Source organism: Elephas maximus, chromosome 24 (genome assembly GCF_024166365.1).
Source record: "Elephas maximus indicus isolate mEleMax1 chromosome 24, mEleMax1 primary haplotype, whole genome shotgun sequence".
In the NCBI taxonomy this organism is placed as follows: domain Eukaryota; kingdom Metazoa; phylum Chordata; class Mammalia; order Proboscidea; family Elephantidae; genus Elephas; species Elephas maximus.
In genome coordinates, this window is record NC_064842.1 from 29,990,470 (window position 1) to 30,015,000 (window position 24,531).

At 38.3% G+C, this 24,531-nt stretch overlaps 1 protein-coding gene across 5 annotated transcripts in view; it reads left to right on the plus strand.

Moving 5' to 3' along the window:
• The window catches only part of TARBP1 (TAR (HIV-1) RNA binding protein 1), an 84,403-nt gene that overhangs the window by 34,841 nt on the left and 25,031 nt on the right, over positions 1 to 24,531 (plus strand). For all 5 annotated transcript variants that reach the window (XR_007515236.1, XM_049868047.1, XM_049868048.1 and 2 more), the window contains exons 12-21: positions 270 to 442; positions 8,746 to 8,843; positions 12,320 to 12,481; positions 14,736 to 14,923; positions 15,337 to 15,598; positions 15,703 to 15,891; positions 16,970 to 17,160; positions 17,341 to 17,412; positions 18,802 to 18,922; positions 19,277 to 19,387. Coding sequence is in view for 4 of the 5 variants with exons in the window: in XM_049868047.1 (XP_049724004.1) it covers positions 270 to 442; positions 8,746 to 8,843; positions 12,320 to 12,481; positions 14,736 to 14,923; positions 15,337 to 15,598; positions 15,703 to 15,891; positions 16,970 to 17,160; positions 17,341 to 17,412; positions 18,802 to 18,922; positions 19,277 to 19,387 (1,567 nt within the window). In the remaining variant the exon portion in view is untranslated. The remainder of the gene's footprint in view (positions 1 to 269; positions 443 to 8,745; positions 8,844 to 12,319; positions 12,482 to 14,735; positions 14,924 to 15,336; positions 15,599 to 15,702; positions 15,892 to 16,969; positions 17,161 to 17,340; positions 17,413 to 18,801; positions 18,923 to 19,276; positions 19,388 to 24,531) is intronic.

Consider the following 24,531-nt stretch of genomic DNA (forward strand, 5'->3'; position numbering starts at 1 on the left):
GTACTTGTGCCCAGAGTTGAGTATGATACGTTCTTCTCTGTGTTTTCTTCTCTGGTGAATTGCTAACTCAGTGAGAAAGCATAGGCTGAAAGGTCAGTAAGAAGATTGGAGGGAATGATCAATCCTGATATGTGCTAGGTGTTTTGATCATTCATAAGGGTAATTTGTCTAATTCAGTCACCTAGCTAGCCAATTCCATAAATTATAGTTGAAAAATATTTCTTTTTGCTTTTGAAATGCTTGATTTGGGCATGTCTTTTAATACCTAGTGAAAAGCGGAGAATACAGAATGTATTAAGGATATTCTTAGATCCTCTTCTGGATGCCCTTATGAAGTTTGGTACAAATGCCTACATACCCTTGCTGAAAACTGACAGATGCCTCCAGTTGCTGTTGAAGTTATTGCATACTTGCTTGTTGAAAGGTTCCAGTACCCAAGATGGTGAGGATAAATAGTTTCTGTTGGTTTCTTGCTTGGTATATCATTGGTATTTAGAATGAGAGGAAACTTTTGACCTTGTAAAATACAGAGAATACTTCATTCATTCAGCAAATATTTATTGAGTATCTCCTGATGGTGGTGTTCTCTAAGGTGCTGGGGATAGAGCGGTTGTACCCTCTGCCCTTGTAGAGTTGACATTCGAGTGGTTCACTCTCATTGGCTAACAGATTTTAAAATGTGATTTCCTTTTTTTTTTTAATTTAAACTTGCTCATTGATTTCCAAACCATTGAATATGATCTGTTTCCTATATGTATAAGCAGGATCCATTTCTGTCACTATGCTAGGTGTTGCAGAAAGTAAGCTAAGCATGAAAATGACAGTAATTTTTATAATTATTTATTTTAAAATATGTTAATCTTTGAAAACATTTTAAGTAGAAAATAATCATACAGAAAATATAGCAGTAGTAGATGGAAGCATTAGTGCTTTCCTCTGTCCTCAACATAAAACAGCAGGTCAAGACTCACAGGCATACAGGTGAACATGTTGATGGGTGAGCCTTGATTCCCAGTCATTTATGAATAGTTTCATTTGGAATTTTAGAAATTTGCTATTTAAAAATTCTAGAGAAACATTGGTGTTAGGTTAAACCTTAGAAAAATATTGATAAGGTTAAATTTTAATAAATTTTTATGAAATATTAAAGCTAGTTTCTAAGTCCTGATGTTTTTGATGTTGGTAGCAGAACCAAATGCTGTAAAGATTTGGTTTTTTATAAGATCTTCAGCTCCCTAAGGACATAAATTGGATACATTTAACATTTCTTATCTATTTTTTACCAGGCAGTATGCTCAGTGCTTTGAAGTACAGGACTGATTGACATATGCCTTTTAAAAAATTGTAATATTTGATACAAACAAAAGAATGTGTGATAGTTATATATGTTATGATGTAAAGTAATTAATCACCTGTGAACTCACCACCCATTCTAAGCACAAATATACCTGTTAGTCCTCAGTCCCCTCCTTTGCCTCTCTACTTTGATTTTTATCTTTATCACTTCCATGCACTTTAAAAAATGGTTTTATCATGTATGTAGATATTCTAAACCATATATTGTTTGTTTTTCTTGCTTTTAAGCTTTATAAAAATGTTATTGTAAGCAGTCTTCTATAAATTTACTTTGCCATTTATTCATTAATGTCCTTCCTCATAGTTCATTATTTTCCCTGTTGTGTAGTCTTCCGTTGTGTGATGGTGCCACACTTTCTCCTATTGCTGGACTTTTGGGCTATATTCAGTTTTTTACTACTATGTACAGTACTCCTGTGACAATTTCAGTTTTCTTAGGAGTACTGTATATAATAGTAATAGTTAATGTCTTTTGGTACATGTGTATGAATCTCTCTAGGGCAAAACCCAGGAATAAAATTGCTGGTCCATAGGGCATATGCATGTTCAGCTTTATGTAATAATGCAAAATTGGCTTTCCAGGTAGTTGTGTACACATTTTATGTTCTCACCTGCAGAATGTAAGAGCTCCCATTGCTCCTCATGCATATATCTCTTTATATTCCCAAAGTACAAGGTAAGAGCCGAAGAAATTCCTGTTGAATTCTGATAGCCCTAGATTTGCATGTAATTAGGAGTTTAATTAACTTAAAATAGATGTTAATCCTGAAAGGATTTCTTTGAAGTAGGAAGAGGAAAAATAGTTACTTCCATTTTATAGATGAGTAAATACTCTAGGACTTAATTAACTGTACCAGAGTCAGTGGACAAATTAATGCTGCAGTTTGAAATATCTAGGTATAATTGTTATCAGTGGGGGAGGCTAAGTAAGCTCTAGCAGTATGGTATTCATTTGGGCAACTTTGACTTACCATGTCTTTAAAATTTTTTTTATTATTTACTTTTTAATGTTTATTTTAGAAATGTTTTAAATATACACAAAAATGGGGATAATACCATAATGAACACCCACATACCCACCACTCAGGCTCAACCTTCTGTCATTCTTATGTCTTGTTGAGAGAATACAAACTACTGTGGGTTTCCCTCCTTGGCTCCCTTTTCCCCTTTCCCTTTCCTTTATTTTCTTTTCCTCTCAAAGCTCAGAGTGACACATGGGGAGAAAAGAAGGGAGATGAAGGAAATTGGTGTGGAGGGCGTCCAGATAGATGCCTTTTTCCCTCCTCCTATATGTGAACTCTGGCAATCACTGTGCTGATAGTAAAGTTTCGATATTAGTGTTAAGATGTCTAAGTTTTAATGGAGAGAAGCAGTGGGAAACCTTTGGTCTTGGTGTTGGGGAATTTATTCAGCAAGTACATATTGACTATCTGCTATACACCAAGCACTGTGTTAAGCATTAGGATATAACCATGAAAAAGAAGATAAAAATCCCTGCCCTCGTTAAGATTACATTCTATTTTGAGAGACTGGGTTAGAGTGAGGAGCCCTGGTGGTGCAATGGCTAAGCACTCGGCTGCTAACCAAAAGGGTGGTGGTTCGAACCCACCAGCCACTCCACAGGAGAAAGATGTGGCAGTCTTCGGAAACACAATGGGGCAGTTGTACTCTGTCCTATAGGGTCGCAGTGATTCAGAGTCAACTTGACAGCAGTGGATTTGGGTTGGAGTGGGATGGGAAGAGAGAGAAAATGATAAGTAAAATATCTGGTAGTTTGATAAGGGCTGTGAGGAAAAACAAGACAGAGGAGGTGGGACAGGGAGTGTTGGGGGTGTGCCGCATTGGGGGTTGAAGTTTTAATTAGGTTGGACAGGGAGACTTCCCTGTGAAGGTAACATTTAAGCAAAGACTTTAAAGAGTTGAGGCAGGAACCAAGCACATATCCAGGAGAGCCCTGCGGGAAGAGCAACTGACAGGTAAGGGCCCTCCTGTGAGTGCAAACTGTTTGAGGAACAGTTTTAAGAGGCTAGTGAGGAACAGTGACAGACTGAATTTTGAGTGCTAAAGGGGAGAGGGCGAGTATCGTGTAGGGCTTTGTTGGTCTTCGCAAGGGCACTGACTTTTATTGGAGGGCTTTGAGCTGAGGAGTGGTGAGGTCTGATGTCAGTTTTAAAAAGCTCACTCTGGCTGTAGTGTTGAAAATAAGCAGCACAGAGGAGCAAGGGCAAAAGCCAGAACCCAGGTCATTAGGCTTGTGCCAAGCCGCTGGTGTGGATGCCCTGAGATGTGTTAAGATTTTGAATGTACTTTGATGGCGAAGCCGACAGGATTTGTTGTCGAGTCGGGTGAGAGAATTTAAGCTACTTGATTTTTGGAGTGTTGGGCAGGTGGTCTTCATTTACTGAGATACGGAAGATGGGTTAGAGAAGGGTTTAGAGTGAAGATGAGGAGTTCAGTTAAGTTTGAGATGTCTATTAGTTATCCTAGTAGAGTTGTTGAGTAGACATTTGGCTATATGAATCTGGACTTTAGAGTAGTCTGGGCAAGAGATTAATTTGGGAGTCATTAGCATAAAGGTAGTGTTTAAAGCCATGTGACTAGATAAGGTTACCAAGGTTTCAGAGGCAAAGATGCAGAAACACACACCACTGATCAAGGACAGCTGAAACAGATAGACCTGTGGAAGCAAAGAAAAATCAACATCTAAATCTTTACTGTGTGTTCAGAGTTCTGTGAAACAGGAGTACATGCAGGAATGGTGTGTGATCTTTTGCACGTGCACCATTAACATAGCTCGTCTTTCTGGACAAACCACAGGGACATGAGAGATTGGGAAGATGAAGAGGAGCTAGCAAAGGATACTTAGAGGAATTTACAGTGAGGGAAGAGAAAAATCAGGGGAATGTGATACCCTGGAAGCCGGTGAAGAAAGTTTTTCCAGGAGGCAGAGTGATAATTGTACCAAATGTTCCTGATAGACTAAAATAAGGACTGAGAATTGGCCATTGGATTTAGTAACATGAAAGTCAGTGGTGATCTTGAGGAGGCAATTTTGGGGCAGTGGGGGGGGGGCAACTCTTGGAGAGGAGCGGTGGCATCAAGTATAGGGGGCTCTTTCAAGGAGTTTTGTGTATGGGGGAGCAGAGAAATGGGGCAGTTGCTGGTGGGGCAAGAGAAGCTTTGACTGATTGCTTATGATGGGAAAATATCAGTGTTGATGTGCTGATGGAAATAATTCAATAGGGGGAACTTTGAAGATGTAGGAAAGAAAGAGGGGAGATTTTCTGAGTAATGTCCAAGAGAGGTGAGAATGCATCAGATCCCGGGCACATGTGAAGGGGTTGATCTTAGACAGGAGCATTGATGGGAAGGCAAGTGCAGGGAGGTGGATAGATATCAAAGTTCTATTATAAAAGGAAAAGTGAGGATGGAGGAGGAAGATGCCTTTTTGGCCAATATTGGTACCACTTCACTTGGGGTTGAGTTTATTTCTATCAATTACATGAGGCATAGTGTAGGAAAAAACTGTAAACACCATCCTGGTTCAGTCTTCAGTTACAGACATTGTTGTAACAGGATGTTAAATTTAGAGATGTGGCAGTGATGGGGCCTTTGAGTTGAGAGTGAAATAGAGGTTCTTCTGTATTGTGGTAATTCAAAGGAACCACCATGATAGTGATAATATTAGAAGGAATGGCAACATCTGCTTTTGTTTTTTTTCCTTCATGTCACTGTGTTCTCTGTTCTCCCTGCCTAAACTTACCTTTGCAACCTTAAATTTCTTTTGATCTAATGAAAGAATTTATCTAGGAAAAGTAAATGCTTCTTTATGCTGTTGATATAAATTTGAGTTTAAGTAGTTGAGCATTAGGTGTCTAGAGGAGAAAGAAAAGGCAGAGAGAGTAGTAGTATGGACTATAGAAGAGAGTAGTATTCTGTCCTTCTTAGATTCATTAGTTATGGTTTTAATTTTTTAGTAAAAAATTCTCTTTACAACCATTCACTTGTTGTTTCTTGACCTGACGAGAGACTCATGAGATACTCCAGAAGTCATATAGTATTCGCTTCTTTATAATAAACCAAAACCAAACCCACTGCCGTCGAGTTGATTCCGACTCATAGCGACCCTATAGGACAGAGTAGAACTGCCCCGTGGAGTTTTCAAGGAGCGCCTGTCGGATTCGAACTGCTGACCTCTTGGTTAGGAGCCGTAGCACTTAGCCACTACGCCACCAGGGTTTCCTTCTTTATAATAGGTAATGAGAAATTAAAAAAAATAATGCTGTTATTTTTAATAGAATATGTAATCTTTTGAAATATGAACATTTCTTAGAGTGATAAATAAAGCCTTTTTTTTGAAGTGCCTGTTCAAATTTTTTGCCTATTTTTAAATTGCATTGTTTGTTTTCTTGTGTTTGGGTAGTTCTTTATATAATCTGAATACAAGTCCTTTGTTAGATACGTGGTTTGCAAATATTTTCCGCCAGTCTGTAGCTTGTCTTTTCAGCTTCTTAACAGTGTCTTTTGCACAGCAGAGGTTTTAATTTTGATGAAGCCCAGTTTATCATTTTTTGTCCTGTGGATTGTGTTTTTGGCATCATGTCTAAGGACTCATTGCCTTAACCCCAGGTCACGTAGATTTCTCCTATGTTTTCATTGAAAAGTTCTATTGTCCTGTATTTTATTTTTAGATCTACGATGCATTTTGTGTTGATTTTTTAAGGCGTAAGATTTAAGTCAAGGTTCATTTTTCTGCCTGAACAGTTGCCATCTGGCAGCGGTTTTTTTTCAATGGGGTTTACAGTTGCTCCAGCACCATTTGTTGAAGGGACCTGGTATTATTGTAGCCCTTCTACATGTATGTGTTCATTGTGTATTTTTTCCTGTTTTTTATTTTTAATCTATTTAGAGCAGTATATTTGAAGTGATTTCTTACAGACAGCATACAGTTGATTCATTATTTTTATCTATTCTGACACTCTTATCTTTTAACTGGTATACTCAAACTAATTGCCATTGAATCGATTCCAACTCATAGTGACCCTAAAGGACAAGGTAGAACTGCCCCATAGGGTTTCCAAGGAGGACCTGGTGGATTTGAATTGCCAACCTTTCGGTTAGCAGCCGTAGCTCTTAACCACACTAGGCCATCAGGGTTTCCTTAACTGGTATAGACCATTTATATTTAATGTAATTTATGTGCTTGGATTTAGGTCAGCCTTTTATTATTTGAATTCTGTTTTTCATTTCTCTATTTCCCTTCTTTTGACTTCTTCTGGGCGATTTGAACATTATGTAGTATTCTGTTTTTAATTTATCTGTTATATTTTTGACTAAATGTCTTTGTATGGTTTTTTTTATAGATTAATATACTTATCTTCTCACAGTGTGGTTAGTATTGATATCTTACCACTCGAAGTGGAATACAGAAACCTTAACCACCTTATGGGTCCTTTTGCCTACCGACCCCTAGTATGTTATAGTTGTCTTATTAAAACCCTACCAGACAGTGTTGAAAGTTTCGCTTTCAGCTGTCCAACAAATTTTAAAGAACTCAGGGTCTATTATATTTACCCATATATTCACTGCTTCTGTTGCTGTCCTTCCATCCTTGATGTTCCTGGTTTCTCTATGGAGTGCTTGAGCAATTCGTTTAGAGCAGGTTTGTTTACAATGAATTCTTTTAGTTTTTTTCATCTGAGAATATGTTTATTTCTCCATCATTTCTGGGGGATATTTTCACTAGGCATAGAATTTTGGGTTGATGTGTTTTTTTCGTCTCAGCACTTTGAAAATGTTCTTTCACTTGCTTCTGGCCTGTATGGTTTCTGAGGAGAACCCCAAAGTCATTCAAATTGTTCTTCCTGTATAGATAGTGCTTTGTTTTTCTCTTCTTGCAAGATACTTTCTTTGTCTGTAATTTGAGTATTACATGTCTGGGCATGAATTCTTTGGCTTTATCCTTTTTAGGGTTTCCTGAACTTCTTGAATCTGTAGGTTTATGCCTTTTGCCAAATTTGGAAAGTTTTCAGCCATTTTTTACTGAAGTATTTTTTCAGTACTGCAGTCTTTTTCATCTCCTTCTGGGACTCTCATGGCATGAATATTAGATCTTTTGTTGTCTCTGAGACTCTTTTTTTTAAATTTATTTTTCTCTCTGTTGTTTAGATTGCATAATTTTTTAGGGATCGATATTCAAGTTCACTGATTCGTTCCTCTTTCATCTCCTTTCTGTTATCCAGTGGGTTTTTTTTTTTTTTTTAGGTATTGTACTTTTCAGTTATAAAATTTCCACTTGATTCTTCTGTCTTCTGTTTCTTTGCTGAGTCTTACTGTTATTCCATTTGTTTCAAGACTGTTCTTGATTGCTTGTTGGAGCATTGTTTATAATAGCTGCTTTAAAGTCTGTTTTATGTCATCTGTTGTCTTTTCCTGTGTGATCTGAGACTTTCCTTGTTCTTCATAAGCTGAGTAATTTTGGATTGTATCTTAGCTATTTTGAATATTATGTTATGAGACACTGGATCTTGTTTCAGTTCTATGAAGAGTGTTGATATTATGATTTAGCAGACAGGTGACCTGGTTGCATTCAGGCCTTAAATTTCAATCCAGATTCTATGGGTGTTGGTACCACTGTCAGGTTTGTTCTCAAATCCTTTATCATACTGTTTGGATCTATTCTACCTGTGTTTCATCCAGTGGCCATTCTGGGACCTGAGCAGTGGTCACCTATTAATTCAGTTCTGAAAGTCTTTGATGTGCTAATTGGTTTCGGATTCATGCACGTGCACTTCATTGGTGAGGTGGTGGGTGGTAAACCCAGGAGTTCATAAACAAATATCTGCAGCTGCTTTTTTGAGCGCCTCCCTCTCTTCAGTACTCACTGTCTGCTTCCCTGCGGCTCTCCTTTTAGATATTCTGGTCAGAAAGTTGGCGTTTTAGTTATCCAAGCTACTCACTTTTGTGACTTCTCTTGCATCTGGTTCCAGTCTGCAGGAGGATCAGAGGGAATAAAATTATTAAGCCTGTCACTCTTCAGTGCTACTTCAAATTCTGGTCTTCTTAACTTGAATCTGCCTGTTACCTTTCAGAATTCTCAAGTAGCTTCTCTATGCCTTCAGTCCACGTATTGTAGTTAAACTCAGTGAGAGTGGGTAGTATGTCCCTGTTCCATCTTACCCAGAAGCAGAATTTTAAATGATATTTAAGAAGAGTAATTATGGATTCCCCCATGGTATTAATGATTTTTTTTATATTATTGGAATCCATTTATGGTAAGTGATTTACCCAAGTGCTTAACATAGTTGTATTTTTATTAAAATCTTGTGTGTTTTGTACCAAAGAGCTTACTTCTGTCATTTTTAGTTATACAGTTTTCTTTCCATACAGATGAAGTGTTTACACTTCTTCAGAATTTTCTCATGTCTACTACAGAGAGCATTTCTGAATTTATTCTCAGAAGACTTACTATGAATGAGCTAAGCAGTGTAAGTATTGATTGGAATAACTTTTCATTCATTCTTTTCACCAGTATTTGAGTAATTACTGAATTATCAGGCACTGTTTTAAATTGAAAAGAAAAATTATTTTAATATGATAACTTTTTCAAGAAGCAGCCTTAGGAAGTAGAAAAAAATAGGCTTTGGCATCATGGAATCTGAGTGCCAATTCCATCTGCATTTATTAACTGACATTAGACAAGTTATTTAGCTTTTCTGAGCCTCCGTTTCCTCGTCTGCAAAATGGAGATAATAGTGTCTCTTGTTGGGTTTAAAGTGTTTATATGAAGTACTTAGCATGCTCAATGTATTTTTGGGCCCCATATACAGAGATTCTGATTCAGTAAGTTTGAGATGAGGCTTAGGTATCAATATATATATTTTAAAGCTCTGTAAGTGATTCCGAAGTGCAATTAGGGTTGAGAACAATAGGTCTGAGGTATAGAGAATGCTCTGTGAATACAGCCGTCCTACCCTCTCCACTACTCACCGCACTGTTTGTCCTTTCCAGGACATCTAAGTAAAATTAATAAAGCCTTCCTCTTTTCTTCATAAATATTTTGAAACACCAGCTCTTAAAGAAACGCCTGTTATTTTTCAATTTTTTTTCCCCCTGGTTGAAATGTCTGGGGACAAATGCTGAAGCAGTTAGAATAATTACCTTGTCCATAAAGTGAGAAAATACATTACAGAACTTTTATTTCCCAGTTAAGTACATTTGTTTGATAGCTAGTAAGCAAGTGTGGAAATCTAAAAAGATAGGTTTTATACTGAAAGACTTGAGGCATTATGAAAGAAAGGCAAAGAAACATAAAAATAAAAATCCCTGCGGTCAGGAGTGTTCACCTTTACTTTCCTTAATTCCTACCAAGGAATTGTCGATGTTAGTTTTGGTTCACCTAAGTGCCAAGACGGCGTTGAATAAGAAGTAACAAGTTTTGTTTATGTTTTCCCTCCAATATCACTTCATCATCGTTATTAATTTTACCTTTTTATTACGGAAATTTTCAAACATACATGGAAGAAATACAGTGAGCCCCCATGTACCCATGATATAACAAATATTTTTGTTCATTTGGAACTTGAAGCTACAAGTAACTTAAGAAAGGGAAAGCTTGACGTTTTGTATAAGCATTCTTAAAAGTAAACTCAATATATGATAGTTTTAAATTATTTTGAAAAATGTACTGTTTTTAATAAATTAGTAGAATATGCAATTAAGTATCTTTGTTTGATAGCTTAACTTTTTAATTAAAATCTCTTTCTATACTTTTCTCACATGTCAGTGCTCTCTGGAGGAAAAGAAAAGCCCTAATTTGTAGCACTACTAGTTTTTTTTTTTTTTTTACCTATTTCCATGGCTGGCTTCAAGCTACCAACACAAGGCACTGAGTTGGAAAGAGATGCGAACAGTCAGCTTTGTAGTGCAGGCTGGCTCCATTCCAGCACATCACTGCCTGTCCTCTCACTTCACAGAAGAAATAGTAGCTATCACAATGGAATGCCCTCGATTTCTCACTATCAAATGTATAAACTCACCCTGTTCACTCAACCACACTTGGATCTGTTCTCCTTCTCTTCCCTGTTAAGATAGATTAAGACAGTCTGGATTCCATCCTCTTCCTTCTCTCAAGGACTTTTTGATTGTCCTCTCTCATTCTTGTATTTTCAACCTTGCCTTTTGTACTGGATTATTTTCATGAGGATTTAAACCTTTTTAAGAGTCTCTCATCTTAAAAGAATCCTCTCAATTCAATGTTCCTTTATTACTCCATTCACTTAAGCTAAACTGGAGCCCTGGTGGGTCAATGGTTAAGAGCTTGGCTGCTGACCAAAAGCTCGCTAGCTTTAATCTACCAGCCGCTCCTTGGAAACTCTGTGGAGCAGTTCTGTTGTCTTACAGGATTGCTATCTGTAAACAGTTCCCTGACCCCTGCTGTAATCTGGCTTCATGACACAGAAATTGCTCTCTCTAAAAAGCTGTCAGTGGCTCCTTTGTCATCAACCTTGGATACCTTGAGCCTTATTTTTCTTCACTCCTTGGCCCCACTGGACACTGTCAATCATGTCCTCCTTGAAATACTACCTCTCCTCAGCTTCACTATAGGGTCACCATGAGTTGGAATCAACTGGATGGCAGTGGGTCTGTTTTTTTTGGTTTTTAACGCCTATGACATCTTCTGGCTTTTCTCCCATCTTTCTGGCCATTACCTCCATTTCTTCTCTGAATGTTCACTCTGTAGTATCTAGCCTTTAAAGTTGGAGCTTTTCCAAACTTGGCCTGCACCTTCTTTTCCTATTCCCTTCACCGTGTCTAGGTGACCTTATCCACATCCATAGCTTCAGTTACGCCAGTGACTCTCATTTCTGTCTCCACCTGAGACCTGTCTTCTGTGCTTACGACTCCGTCATCCAATTGCTGATTGATAATTGGAGTTGAAGTTCTCACATTTACCTTAAAATTACCCTATTCAAAACTGAACTATTTGTCGTTAATTCTGTAAGCAGGTTCTCTGGGTTCTTTTCCGGGTTTTCCTCTTAGTGAATGTATCATTCAACCAGTTTGTCAAATTAAAAACTCTCTTGCACCTTTATCCCTCATTCTCACCCCCTATGTTCAATCTATCACCAGTCCCTGTAATTTTTATCTTATATCTGCATTACATCCTAGCACCTTGCAGAGTGCCTGTCATATAGTAATTGCTGAGTAAAAACTGATGAAATTAGTGAATTGTTTTCTGTGTGCCATGGAGGCATCTTATATAAAGCCAAAAGCCAAACCCCTTGCTGTCAAGTGGATTCCAACTCATAAGACCAACACTTAATGCCAGTTTTTGGGCTAAAGATGTAATATACTTCGTTTCACTCAACTCTTTCAAACAAATAAAAACGGGCACTATTCCGTTCTATGGATAAGGAATCTGAGGCCTTTAGGGGCTAGGTAACTTGCCCTGGGTCACAGAGGTGGTGAGTGGTAGAGCTGGATTGAGCTTGTCTCCTCCCCTTACTAGCTATGAGACCTTGGGCAAGTTATTTCACCTCTCTGAAACTTAGTGTCTGTATTAGGAAAGTGGGACTGTAATCTTTCTTGTGAGAGTTGAATGTTGTAAACAAAGGAGAAGTGGTAACCGCTATAATTATTATTTATGATGTGCCAGCAGTGGGATCCAAGAATTGGTAGTACATGGTTCCGCCTGCCAGGGTCTCATAATCTAGGTGGAAGAGAGGAGTAAGTTGTGGTCAGTGCTGTAACTGTGCTGAACGTAAAGTCATGGTGTAAGCCCCAAGAAGGACGCCTGTAGCTCTGCGTTGGGTAATTACGGAAGGCTTCTTGGAGAAATTTGACTTTTTCTCACATAAATATCTTGTTTTAGTACTGTAATTTATCTTAGGCCTCAACCGTTAATAGCTTTGGGAATCATGTGCCCTGCTTGTACCCTTAAATATCTTAATGTCTGTCTTAGGTTTCAGATCTGGATCGTTGCCATTTATACCTGATGGTATTAACTGAGCTTATAAATGTCAATCTGAAGGTTGGGTGGAACAGGGGTAACCCCATTTGGAGAGTGATTTCTCCTTTGAAAAATGCATCCATTCAGCACCTTCAAGAGATGAGCAGTGGGCAGGTAATCAGCTTGGACTCAAGGTTTTGTGGTTTTTTGACTAAGCCATGCATGGTGTACATGTTGTTATATAATATTTTGATGTTATAAAAAATGTGTTGAAATTTGACTTTTAAAGTAACACCCTTTGGTGATAAGATTTGATTAGGATTGGGAATCCTGTCATAAGATTGAATATATAACAGATATGATGACTTCACTCTTAAACTCATTTAGATACAGATAATTGACTTGTACTGGGTTTTTTTGCCATATACCTGTAAGGGATACAGCCACTTTAATGTGACTGAATTCATCAGCCTGGCATCCAGAGCCCTCTATACTTGATTTCCTACCGAATTTTCTGGCCCAGTCCTCCACTGCCTTGCCTCCTCCTTCCCATAGTGCTGCCCAGCCACCACCATGCTAGACTACCACAGGTCACAAGCAGTCTCAGTCTGGTCCCCACACCACAAAGTCCCTCCTTTCTGATAAGCACTCGTCAGTGTCTGGGCCAACTCTAATCACATATTTTCTTACAGCCCTCCTTGAGTCAGTGTCTCATTCTTTTCTCCATTTTCCAGTTGCCTTTTATGCCTCTGTTAGAGTGTTTATTTCTGTCCTGTTTGTTTTTGGAGTACTTTATGTGAATGTGTCTTCTCCATTAGCTTTTAGCACCTGGAGGTATTTCTTAAACAAAATACTACGAGGCGTGGTGGTTAAGAGCACAGGCTTTGGAGTTAGACTTACTAGGTTTGAATCCTGGATTAACTATAGCTAACCATGTGGCCTCGGGGAGATTACTTACCTCCCTGTGCCTTATTTACCGCATCTGCAAATCGAGAAGTATAGGGTTGAGTGAGAATTAAAGCAAGCTTATGTGTGTTAAATACTTAGAACGGTTGCCAGCCCCATAGAAAGTCTTCAGTAAATGCTAGCTATTTTCATTTAATGCATGGTAAGTGTTTCGTAAAGTTGAATTGAATCATAACTGGTCTGGGCTGCTAATAAAAACAGAGAAATTACAGAGTAATTTTTGAGGACTCTCTTAAAGAGAAACAATAAAGAGGACTTATTAACATTTCAGCATCCTCTCTAGTACCCTTTAGTCTGTTAGTGTTATGAAAGGACGTTGTGAGTTTTGAATTAGAACACAACCATGAATCATGACACAGTAATTTTTATTCTTAAAAACTAGCTTGTTTTCTTTAGTAATTCACTGTATTATGTTAAGGTTAACAGGAGCCATAATTGCCTTCAAGGTGGTGATCATTGTTGTTAGGTGCCGTCGAGTCGGTTCCGACTTATAGCGACCCCGTGCACAATAGAACGAAACACTGCCCGGTCCTGTGCCATCCTTATAATCGTTGTTATGCTTGAGCTCATTGTTCCAGCCACTGTGTCAATCCACCTCGTTGAGGGTCTTCCTCTTTTCCGTTGACCCTGTACTTTGCCAAGCATGATGTCTTTCTCCAGGGACTGATCCCTCCTGACAACATGTCCAAAGTGTGTAAGACACAGTCTCGCCATCCTTGCCTCTAAGGAACATTCTGTCTGCACTTCTTCTAAGACAGATTGGTTTTATCTTTTGGCAGTCCATGGTATATTCAGTATTCTTTGCCAACACCACAATTCAAAGGCGTCAACCCTTCTTCAGTCTTCCTTATTCATTGTCTAGCTTTCACATGCACGTGTCTACAGCCATACTGGCAGTGAGTGCGGAGCCAGGGTTCAGACCTAGGCCAGATGATGCCAGAGTCCATAATTGCTGTGCTGTGTTGCCTCTCCAAAAGTAGAGTTACAGCAGATTAAAGCACCATATATAACCCAGAGCCTTTTTTTTCTTCTTAAACATGCTTCAGCCCTACAGTTAAAATAAGACTTACCCTTAGGAATGCTGTATGCAGATAAGTAGGAAAAAAGTTGAGAAGTACTTATTCACATACAGTTTTGGGTTCTGTATATAACTAGTTTGTCATGTACTAATTCTAGGACCCTACTTGCCGAATGAGGAGATCACATTGTCTCCTTAGTCTGAATTGCTGAGTTTTTTTTTATTGCCACTTTAAATTTGTTTGCCTCCAATCTTTCATCAGATCTGTAGAGAAGTGGTAAAACTGAATGACTTGTGTCAGATTCCCTTTTATTTCCTCTGATGTTCAGTAGCAGCAAAAAAAGGGACTAGGAGGGCATGAGTTTTCTATAGGCTGGCATCTGGAGCCCTTACTAGTTAAGAATTACTCCCGTTAAATGAAGGACTGTTGCATTTCCTTCTCAGGAACCAGCACTGGGTAGACAGATCCAGAAAGTGGTTAGTATGGCTTCATTGGCCGTGGTGTGTGAGGCCATTGATCAGAAGCCAGAGCTGCAGCTAGATTCGCTGGATGCTGGGCCCATGGAGAGGTTCCTGTCCTCTCTTCAGCTCAATCAGACCTTACAGAAGCCCCACACAGAGGAGCAGAGCAGGTATGTTCACCTTTGAAGTGCGGCATACATAGGAAAGGCATTTTTATTGCTCAGTAAAAAAAACCCCATTTTTGTTTTAGTCTTTGAAGTAATTAGAAACTACCCAATATTATGGAATTTTGGAGAAGGTGCTCCATGCATGATAATAACGATTATTACACTATTAACCTCTGTTACCAGAAACCCAGTAACTTTCTGCACTTAGTTTTCAGTGAATCATTTAAGGTGACTGAAAATAAGTACATTCAGGGTAGTTAGAAAATTGAGGTTTATGTGATTTCCGTTTCTTTTTTTTTTTTTGGTGGCTATTTGATAGTGACCTTTTTCCTTTTATAAGGATGGTACACTGCATGCAAAAGAAACTGAGACAGCCTTGAGGAATTATGGGGTAGTGATGTTATTTTTTGTTTCAGTTTTTTTGAAGAATCATCATCTTCCCAAGGATGGGGAAAAATAGTTGCACAATATGTCCATGACCAATGGGTCTGCCTCTCTTTCCTTCTGAAAAAATACCACACCGTTATACCAACCACAGAGAGTGAGATTCTGGAACCCTTTTTACCTGCTGTTCAAATGCCAGTAAGGACTTTGCAGTCTGCATTAGAAGCCCTCACAATTCTTCCTTCTGATCAAGTTTTACCAGTGTTCCAGTGCATGAGAATTTTGGTTCCCAAGGTGAGATACAGTGAGACATGAATTGGAGAATAACTACGGGAGCAGTCATGAAAATCTCTAAATTTAAGTGATAAGTATGTGTTTCTTTCTCTTTTTTCTACTAGCTCCTGGCCTCCTATGAGTCACTCTGCATGGAGTCTTTTGACATGGGGTGGAAAATCATTTCTTCTTTAAGCAACACTCAGCTGATATTCTGGTCTAATTTAAAAGCCTTTGTTCAGTTTGTTTTTGATAATAAAGTTCTTACCATTGCTGCAAAAATCAAGGGCCAGGCATATTTCAAAATAAAAGAGGTAACTTTTTGTTTGTTTTAATTTTTGTGACTTGTGGTAAATAAGGAAGCAGAGATGTATATTTGTAACTAAATATTAGATTTGTTATTTATTCAGTATTTTTTGAACATTCTTCAGTGTCATGACTAAGGATAAGAAAATCTGTTTATATAAACTAGTATCCATCAGCCACATTTGGCTCATAAACATATTTTGTTTGATTTATACAATGCTTAAAATTTTGAATTAGTTGCCAGGTCTTAAGAACTGGGAAATGTGAAAATCGAGATTTCACCTTCTTTTGGAAAATTGGACAATCTGGCAGCAGTCATGATTCCTACGTGACGACTCTCCTGGAATGGAGTAGAGCCTGCCCCCTTTAGCTATGGCATGCTCCTCCTGGTTCTCCACAGTCATTCCTTGGCTTCTCCTTGACACAAAAGGCAAATAGCAGTTGCCATTTATTATTATATCTCTGCTGTGTTTTTTAGACAGAGAGATACTTCTCTGAATATAAGATTTCTCTTATCAGAAGATCTTTCTGGTTTCTGAGGCATTTGAATATGCAACCACTGATATAGTAGGGAACATAACATGATGGACTTATATCACGCCTAGGGATTCAAGTATGTTCCCTATGCAGAGAGGAAAACAGAAAGTGAAATCCTTGTATTTACCCTCCTGTCCTGCTGCCCGAGTCCCAGTCTTTTCTGCCCATAGTACTTGTTTAGAGACCTTGGTCATTGCCGCCTCATGGAAAAGGAGTCCATAGGTGGGATACAAAGAAAAACTAAAAATGGTAAAATGTGAGGTGCTCTTTCTCCTTTTCATTCTGTTACTTCAGGCAATTGTTTCTCTTAGTTTTGGTTAAATATCACTATCAGTTAGGTTTTATTTTTTAGTATTGAGAAAAGAAAAATTAGCATTCTGTGGTTATTGATTATCTTATAAAATTATAGTAACAGCGTATATTTTAGACACAATTCATGATTATGTCAAAATTACCATCTGAGGCTGTTCAAGTAAGTTTTTAGCAGCACTAATTTTTTTTTTACTTAAATAGGTCAAAGGCTAAAATGACCATTGTATTTTATTCCAGATTATGTATAAGATAATTGAAATGTCTGCTATAAAAACTGGAGTCTTCAATACGCTGATAAATTATTGCTGCCAATCGTGGATAGTTTCTGCTTCAAATGTGTCCCAAGGTTCTTTATCAAGTGCCAAAAATTATAGTGAACTTGTCCTTGAGGCTTGTATATTTGGAACTGTGTTTAGGCGTGATCAAAGGTAAAAAGATGCAATTATTTCAGCCTGTCATAACTTAAGTACCTAGTTAGGTAGAGTGATGTCTCTTTGTTTTGAGGCATCCCATTAGAAGGATATAAAGTACTAGTTAATTTTAACCTGGGGGCTTTAATTTCTTTCCTAATACCTGTTTTTCTTAATCAAATGCTTTTTTATGGAAAGACTTATTCAGGATGTACAAACCTTCATAGAAAATCTTGGACACCAGTGTGCAGCAAATGTTGTCATTGAAAAGTAAGTATGGTGGCTTTTTCTTGTGTTAATAAAAATGGGATGTTAAAAGTGTAACATCATACAGGAGCAATTCTGTATTAAGTTTAATAAATGTTTACTGTGAAATTTAATCTATTACGAGATAGTAAATGAGCTTTCAAAAGTATGTTAGAAGTTAATGTTTCCTTGCTAATATATATTCCTTAGATCCATTACTACGTAGTAAAATTTTACAAAATCTAAAAATTTCAACATAAAACCAAACATAAATGAGGATATGAATATGGAAAGTATAAAACCCGTATCCCGTTCCTTTTTCTTGGGGGTGATTATCAGTGTGTTTTATTCTCTAATCCTTTTTGTCTATAAAGTTTAATATATAACAAAAATTCACTATGTGACGAGTTAGTATGTTACACCCAAAAATAGAATTATTCTTGGAACAGTTTCCAAAATTTTGACTTCTAGGGTATTTAACCTCTGAATTCGTTTTTTGGGAAGGTCATCGAATAGCTTTTTAAAAAAGTGTTATTTTTTCACATAGCTTTCAAAAATGTATGTTTGTTTATTTTATAATGAAGATAATAAATAGTGTTGTATTATTAATTTTTATTTCAGAGTTTAGGACAACACATGATTATTGATTGTGTATAGCTAGCACGAAGTACTATTCTGAGAGTCCTACCTTTGTTTAAAAGCCATTCTTCAGTAAATATATACATATTTTCATTGTTGTTAATTTATGTTTTTGTTTTCGTGACTACTTTAGTGTAGCAGTAAAAGTGAAATTTTCTAGTTGATGGTTCCTGAATACTTTGATTTCTTCTAGACAAATGTTTTGTTGTTAAGTTAAAAGGACGTTTATTCGCATTATTTAACAGTTACATTTAAATGTGGGAGTACTTATTAATGATTTTCTTAATTTATCTCTTCATGTTTGGTCATTGAAAATGCCGGGATGCTCAGGGCACACAGAGCTTCCTGGGCCCGTCTGCCCCTCCTCTGAAGAATGAGCATTTGTAGTAGACGGGAAACCCCTGCCAGTGCGGTGTCTGGTGCGCTTTCTCGCTACCTGAGTGAACAGACGTATCTGTGAACTCCTTTTTAGGACAGCTTCGCGCACCATGATCTGTTTTATCCACAGATGAGACACGATTGACTCAGGATCAGTGCGTTATTTTTCCAGAGCTCTGGATGAGTCTGCTCATACTTTCTGACAGGCTTCCCTTTTGGTATATTCATTTGTTATCTACTGCTGTCTACCTGAATTAAAAATATTCTCATTAAAAATGGACCTATATAATTTTAGAAATCTTTGGCAGGTTTGGATATTTGTTATGATATTTTTAAACGAATCTTTGATGTATTTTTATATTTTCAAAATGTATTAATATAGTTTATCATTTTTAGTACTAAAAGAGAGGACCATTATGTGAGAATTTGTGCTGTCAAATTCCTGTGCTTACTAGATGGCTCAAACATGTCCCATAAGTTATTTATGGAAGATCTTGCAATCAAGCTCTTAGAGAAAGTAAATATACTTTATTTTACTTCAGATTATCTTTATTTTGTACAGCTAACAAGTCAAAGTCCCGGTGGCGCAGTGGCTAAAGCACTCACCTGCTAACTGAAAGGCTGGCGGTTCTAACCCCCCAGCCGCTCCGCAGGCGAAGGATGTGGTAGTCTGCTCCCATAGGGATTTACAGCCTTGGAAACCTTATGGGGCAGTTCTGCTCTGTCCTCAGGTTGCTATGAGTCGGAATTGACTCAATAGCAATGGGTTTTTTTTTTTTAATGCCCGATTCAAATCTTCTGTATTTAACGTTGTCATTAATTTTGTTTTCATTAGTCACAACAGTAGGTAATTTAATATTGATTCCCCCAGGATGAATTGGTGTCCAAGTCAAGAACTCGCTACTATGTGAATTCTCTGCAACACAGAGTGAAAAACCGAATATGGCAGACGCTGCTTGTACTTTTCCCCAGATTTGATCAGGTATAACATTTATTATATTTAAGCATAATGTTTTCATATGAGTAAATTATTTTGTAGAAACTGTCATGTACTGTTTTAAAATTGAGAAAATATTCTGCTTAAAATTTATCAATCTGCCTTTGTACCAACTTTAATATGTAAAATGAACTCATTCTGAAGTTTTTAATGGAGAGAATACTAAATAAAGCAATCAAGCATTGTAGAAATTAATTGGAAGCTGGTTTACATGCCCCATTTAACAGTTTTTCCCTTTAATATTTTAATGTAACATTTTAACTATTTAAAGCCTCATGTATAATTTGAATAGAAAATGTAAATGCTTGACTCTTAATTACTGATGGCTAAGTTATTTTGGTGGCGTAGTGGTTAAGCGCTGCGGCTGCTAACCAAAGGGACAGCAGTGTGAGTCCGCCAGGCGTTCCTTGGAAGCTCTGTGGGGCAGTTCTGCTCTGTCCTGTAGGGTTGCTATGAGTTGGAGTCGACTTGATGGCACTGGGTTTGGTTTTTTTTTTTGGTTTTTTAAGTTATTTTGGAGTGTTAATATTTTGGGTTATCCCAGCACTCCGGAAACCATACAGATTGCATCATTTGTATTATTTCCCATGCTTGATTTTTTTTTTTTTTTTTACCTTAATTTCATGACTAGTATGGCCACATAAACCAGCTAAGGAAAGGCCAAGATCTCTATGTTTTATAGTGGTGTCTCTTCATCTTAAGTTTCCTCTTCCGTGAGGAGGCAGAGAACCGTTGAGTGGACTATCTGTGTAACTTCTCTAGCCATCTTTGCATAAGATTCCTGTTAAGAAAGCATCATTACGAGAAAGTGATAGTTTATGATTAATGCAGTTTTTTTAAAGCATTTTTTCTGATGTTTGCACAATAATATATTATATTCCAATTCCACCTCTTGATGGAAACATTTCCATTAGACCTGGTAGAAAATTTAAATGTATTAAATCAATATATGATATAAGTTTGTTCTTTCTTTCTTTCTCATTCCCTCTGTTTCCCTTCTCCCCACAATACCTCCTTATTCAGTAGTTGCCATACTGCATTTTGGGCAGCTGAACTGGGGTTCAGTTTAATCCAGACCTTGCTAGGAGCAAGTAACACCACCTCTGGGACTGGGGTTACCATTCGTAAAATGAATAATGAATGTGAAAGTACCTTAAACTCTAAAGCAAGGGGTTAGTTATTTTTATAGTTGTTACAGTAAGAATGATTTATTGTTGTTGCAAAGCCACAAGGGTTGGAGGAGTCACAAGCTGCAGGAAATCATGGGGAGTTTTCCCTCATTGAGCTAGGATGCTGCAGAACGGTGAGTAGGCATGGATCTCAGTGGTGACCTTCACTTTGGTCAGACCCAAGTGACCCCAGCCACCTTCTCTTCAGTCTGTGCAGCCTCTGACACCCCTTACTCCAGAGGGCCTGTGAAGATGGCATGGTGGCAGTGTCAGACCTGCTATCTGACTCACAGGGGGAGGAGGGTCATTATCAGCATCGACAGCCCAGCACTAGTTGCCGTAAAGTAAAAGTCAGACATACCTCCACCCTCCAACTTTTTTACCTGTTGTGACACCAGCCATCCCTTCCATGGCACTCTACTCTCCTGGGTTTTATAATTCGTTGCAATGGCCACACAGCTCACAGATCATATTTACAGTTGTGGGTTTACTAGGGAAGTAACAGGCTACAATTCAGGATCAGGAATGACTCAGGATACAGTTCTTCCATCAGGACAGGTTCTTCTGAGCTGTGCGCACAGGGAGGCTTCTCTCTAGCCCTTGGCCCATCGGTTTGGCCTCTGCCCTGCTCAGGCAAGTGTTACAAAGCTCTTTAGCTCTACCAAGTAATGTCTGAGGGTACCTACTCTGCCAGTAAGCTTCAGCCCAATGGCACTCAGCTTTCTCACTCCATGGGTCTGCAAGCCTAGCTTTGATAACAAGTGCCTGAAAGCACATTACTCTGCCAGGAAGCCTCCTGTCCAAAAGTGCTCAGCTCTGTCACTCCGTGGTTGGCACACTCACTGAAACGGCCTTGCTGTGTGGGCCAGGAAGCCCACTGCACTGTCTCAAGCTGGCCTCCTGGTTCTGGTGCCACTGTTTCTCTGCTGCTGCTTCTCGTTGTCTTGCACTGTCTCCGGTGTTACAGCTCTCTCTCTTTGTCTCCTGGGTCTAGGAAGCTCTCACTGTAAGGACCCCAGGCCCAAAGAATGCACACCGCTCCCATCTCCTCTTCTTTGTGGTAGTGAGGTCCGTGCCTTCTGCCTCTGGGATGGCTCATTTGAAGCCTGTAAGGATGGCAGACTGACTAATCCCCTCATTACAATTCTATGCACCTTACTTGCATTGTCCCACCCCGACAAAGATGCCATGCATCTTATTTGCATTATTAGTAAGCAGCTCAATCCCCTTGGCGGGCCACAAACACCTTATTTTCATAGTCCAACCCAGTCATTTGGTGGGAGTTATAAGACCATGGCAAGACAGGCCGTATAAAAGCTACCTATTACACTGCAGGGCCCAAAGATTGTTGGGCTTTACGTGTTTATTTTACAGAAAAGGAAACTGAAACCCTGAGGAGAATTGTCCAGGACCCTGTAAGCATCACAGTAGAGCCTGTCCTCCCATCGAGGGGCCTAACTTCTGGTTCCAGTGCCTCTGGGGAGGAACAAGGTTTAAAGTATTTTTGAATGCAAAAAATCCCTTGGTGCTGAGAGTTTCCTTCTGTCCTTCCCACCCTGTTTTAAATGTTTGAGAGAGTTCTTTAAATTGATCAGCCTCTTTTTTATTATGACTTTGTAAAGCCTTATACCTATATATGAGAGAGAAAACATTTTGGTAACAGTCCAAGTATATTATGGAAATTGATTGTTTGGGTAAATTTAAGAGAAAATAGCTACAAGAGTTACTTGTGGGGAGTAGTGGATGTGTGGAAGGGGCTGCTGTTTTTCACTGTAGTCCTTTTTATAGTACTTTAAAATATTGTGTATCCTAGGTTTTTTTGGGTTATACTGTGATAAACATTAAAATGCATTTTAAAAAAAGAAACATTTTAGAAATGTTTTAAGGTTTCTGAGAGTATTTTTTTTTAAGGGGAGAGCACCTCCCCCCAGCCAAAGAGAGAAAACTCATATTGGAGAAGGTGGAAGGAAATGTCAGAGCAGGCACAGCCTTTAAGGAGGAAGAAAAACTAGTCTTATAGTTTTCATAACAGCCTTTCAAGGCAGGCCGTAAACATTTCCACTTTACACTTGAGGACACTGCAGTGAAGAGAACTTAGGTAAGCTGCCTGTGAGGTAACACACTAGTGAATGGTAGAGATGGAATTCAAAATCAAGTCTAACTTTGAGATTCTTGCTCCACTTTACAGCTCTGTCACAGGGGCTTAAAATGAACTGTTCTGTTGTTCTTCCATCAATTAGGAATTCTTTTAAGATAGATTTTTCTTCTTTAAAATAACACTATATATATATATATATTTATATACGTTAATGTTATTTACTTATATGTTTATATTACTAGATTTTAGTTTTTACCTGCTATTTAGATATGCTGAATTTCCCAGGTAGGAGTTCAATTCTGAAAGGAAGGGTGGGGGAAAAAAAGGGTAGTTTTGGAACTCAGAATCTTAGCCAGAAGGAAAGCAGTGATACCAGTGGAGGGATTGTAAGGGGATGTGGATAAGCAGTCTGAAAAGAGAAGGTAAGTAGCAAGACCTGCTCCTTTCTTGTTTTGTTTACCTTCTACTGACTGTGGCATCTGTTTCATCTATTTTTCCAAATTTTAAGCCATGTCATCTTGGGAGATCTTATTTTGAATCTGAATTCTGCCATTTGCCACCTATGTGACTTTGAGCAGATTATTCAGATTATCTGAGTCATTATCCTTTACCATAAAAGTATGGATAATAATAGCCTTCCTCTTAGAATTGGTATCAGCATTAGATGAGATGGTTCATTTTAAGTACTCAGTAAAAATACTTCGTTATGTTTCATTAAACAATTTTTAAGGTGGTTGTTTGGAGAATTATAGATTCAAGAGTTACTTATGAAAGGGAGTGATGGTCAACAAAATGGCAGAGTAGGCAGCTTCAAGTTCCTGTTCCACCATAGAAACATCAAAAAACAAGCAGAAACTGTCAGAACCGATTTTGTCAGAACTCTGGAAAGCCTTCAAAGGTTTATAGCAACTCAGAAAACATGGGATAAAGAAAAAGGAAACTTGAAAATAGTAGGGAGGCTTTGTGGTGTTTTTACTTGCCTGTGCCCACCATTGTCCCCAGCTCAGCAACAATCTTCAAGACAGCAGCTCTCATCCCCAATATGGTTTTTGAGAGAGCAGAGCTCTAACCTGCCTGGGGGCTACCTGAAGGACAGGTGCAAGGTGCTTGTCTCTATTTCACTGAATTCATATCTTACTCAGGCTCAAAAAGCAGCGTGCATTGCTCAAAAACACTCTAAGGCAAACAGCCTGCTGACACATGGGGCAAAAGATGATAGCTGTGTCATAGAGTAGACCAGCTAAAGTCTGTGAGGAATAACTGGGAAAGTTTCTTTAAGAAATTAGTGTATTACATCAGTACCTGTGCATACAGGGTGAATTTAGAAAGCCACACATATGCCCAGCGTAAGACATATACTCAGAAAAGACCTGATAAGACCCTAAGCTTTCATCTCAGGCTGATCCCTAGACTGCATGCAAGCCTGGCAAAGTGTTGAAGGAGAGCCCCAGCACAGAGCCAATCAGCACTGACAGGGAGAGGTGAGGTTTTTGTTTTGTTTGTTTTTATCTCTTGCGTTCAAGGAAGTAACTGTCAAAACACTAGCAGGACACAAGCTAAAAGTACAAAGACTTCATTGGTCTCGCACAAGTAATAGAGTCTTTGTAAAAATAGTTTGGAAAATTGAAAAATTGACTAAACAACATTTAAAAAACAAAACAAACAGCAAACCCTAGGGAATGGGGAGAATCTGATTTTCAGAAGTACCACGTCACAATATTTCACGTATGTCTAGTTTTCAACGACAAAAAATCACAAAGCATACAAGAAACAGGAAAGTATGACTCTTTCAAAAGAGGAAAAAAAAAATGACCCAAAACCCAAAACTCAGACATTGGACTTACTAGACAAAGAGTTTAAAA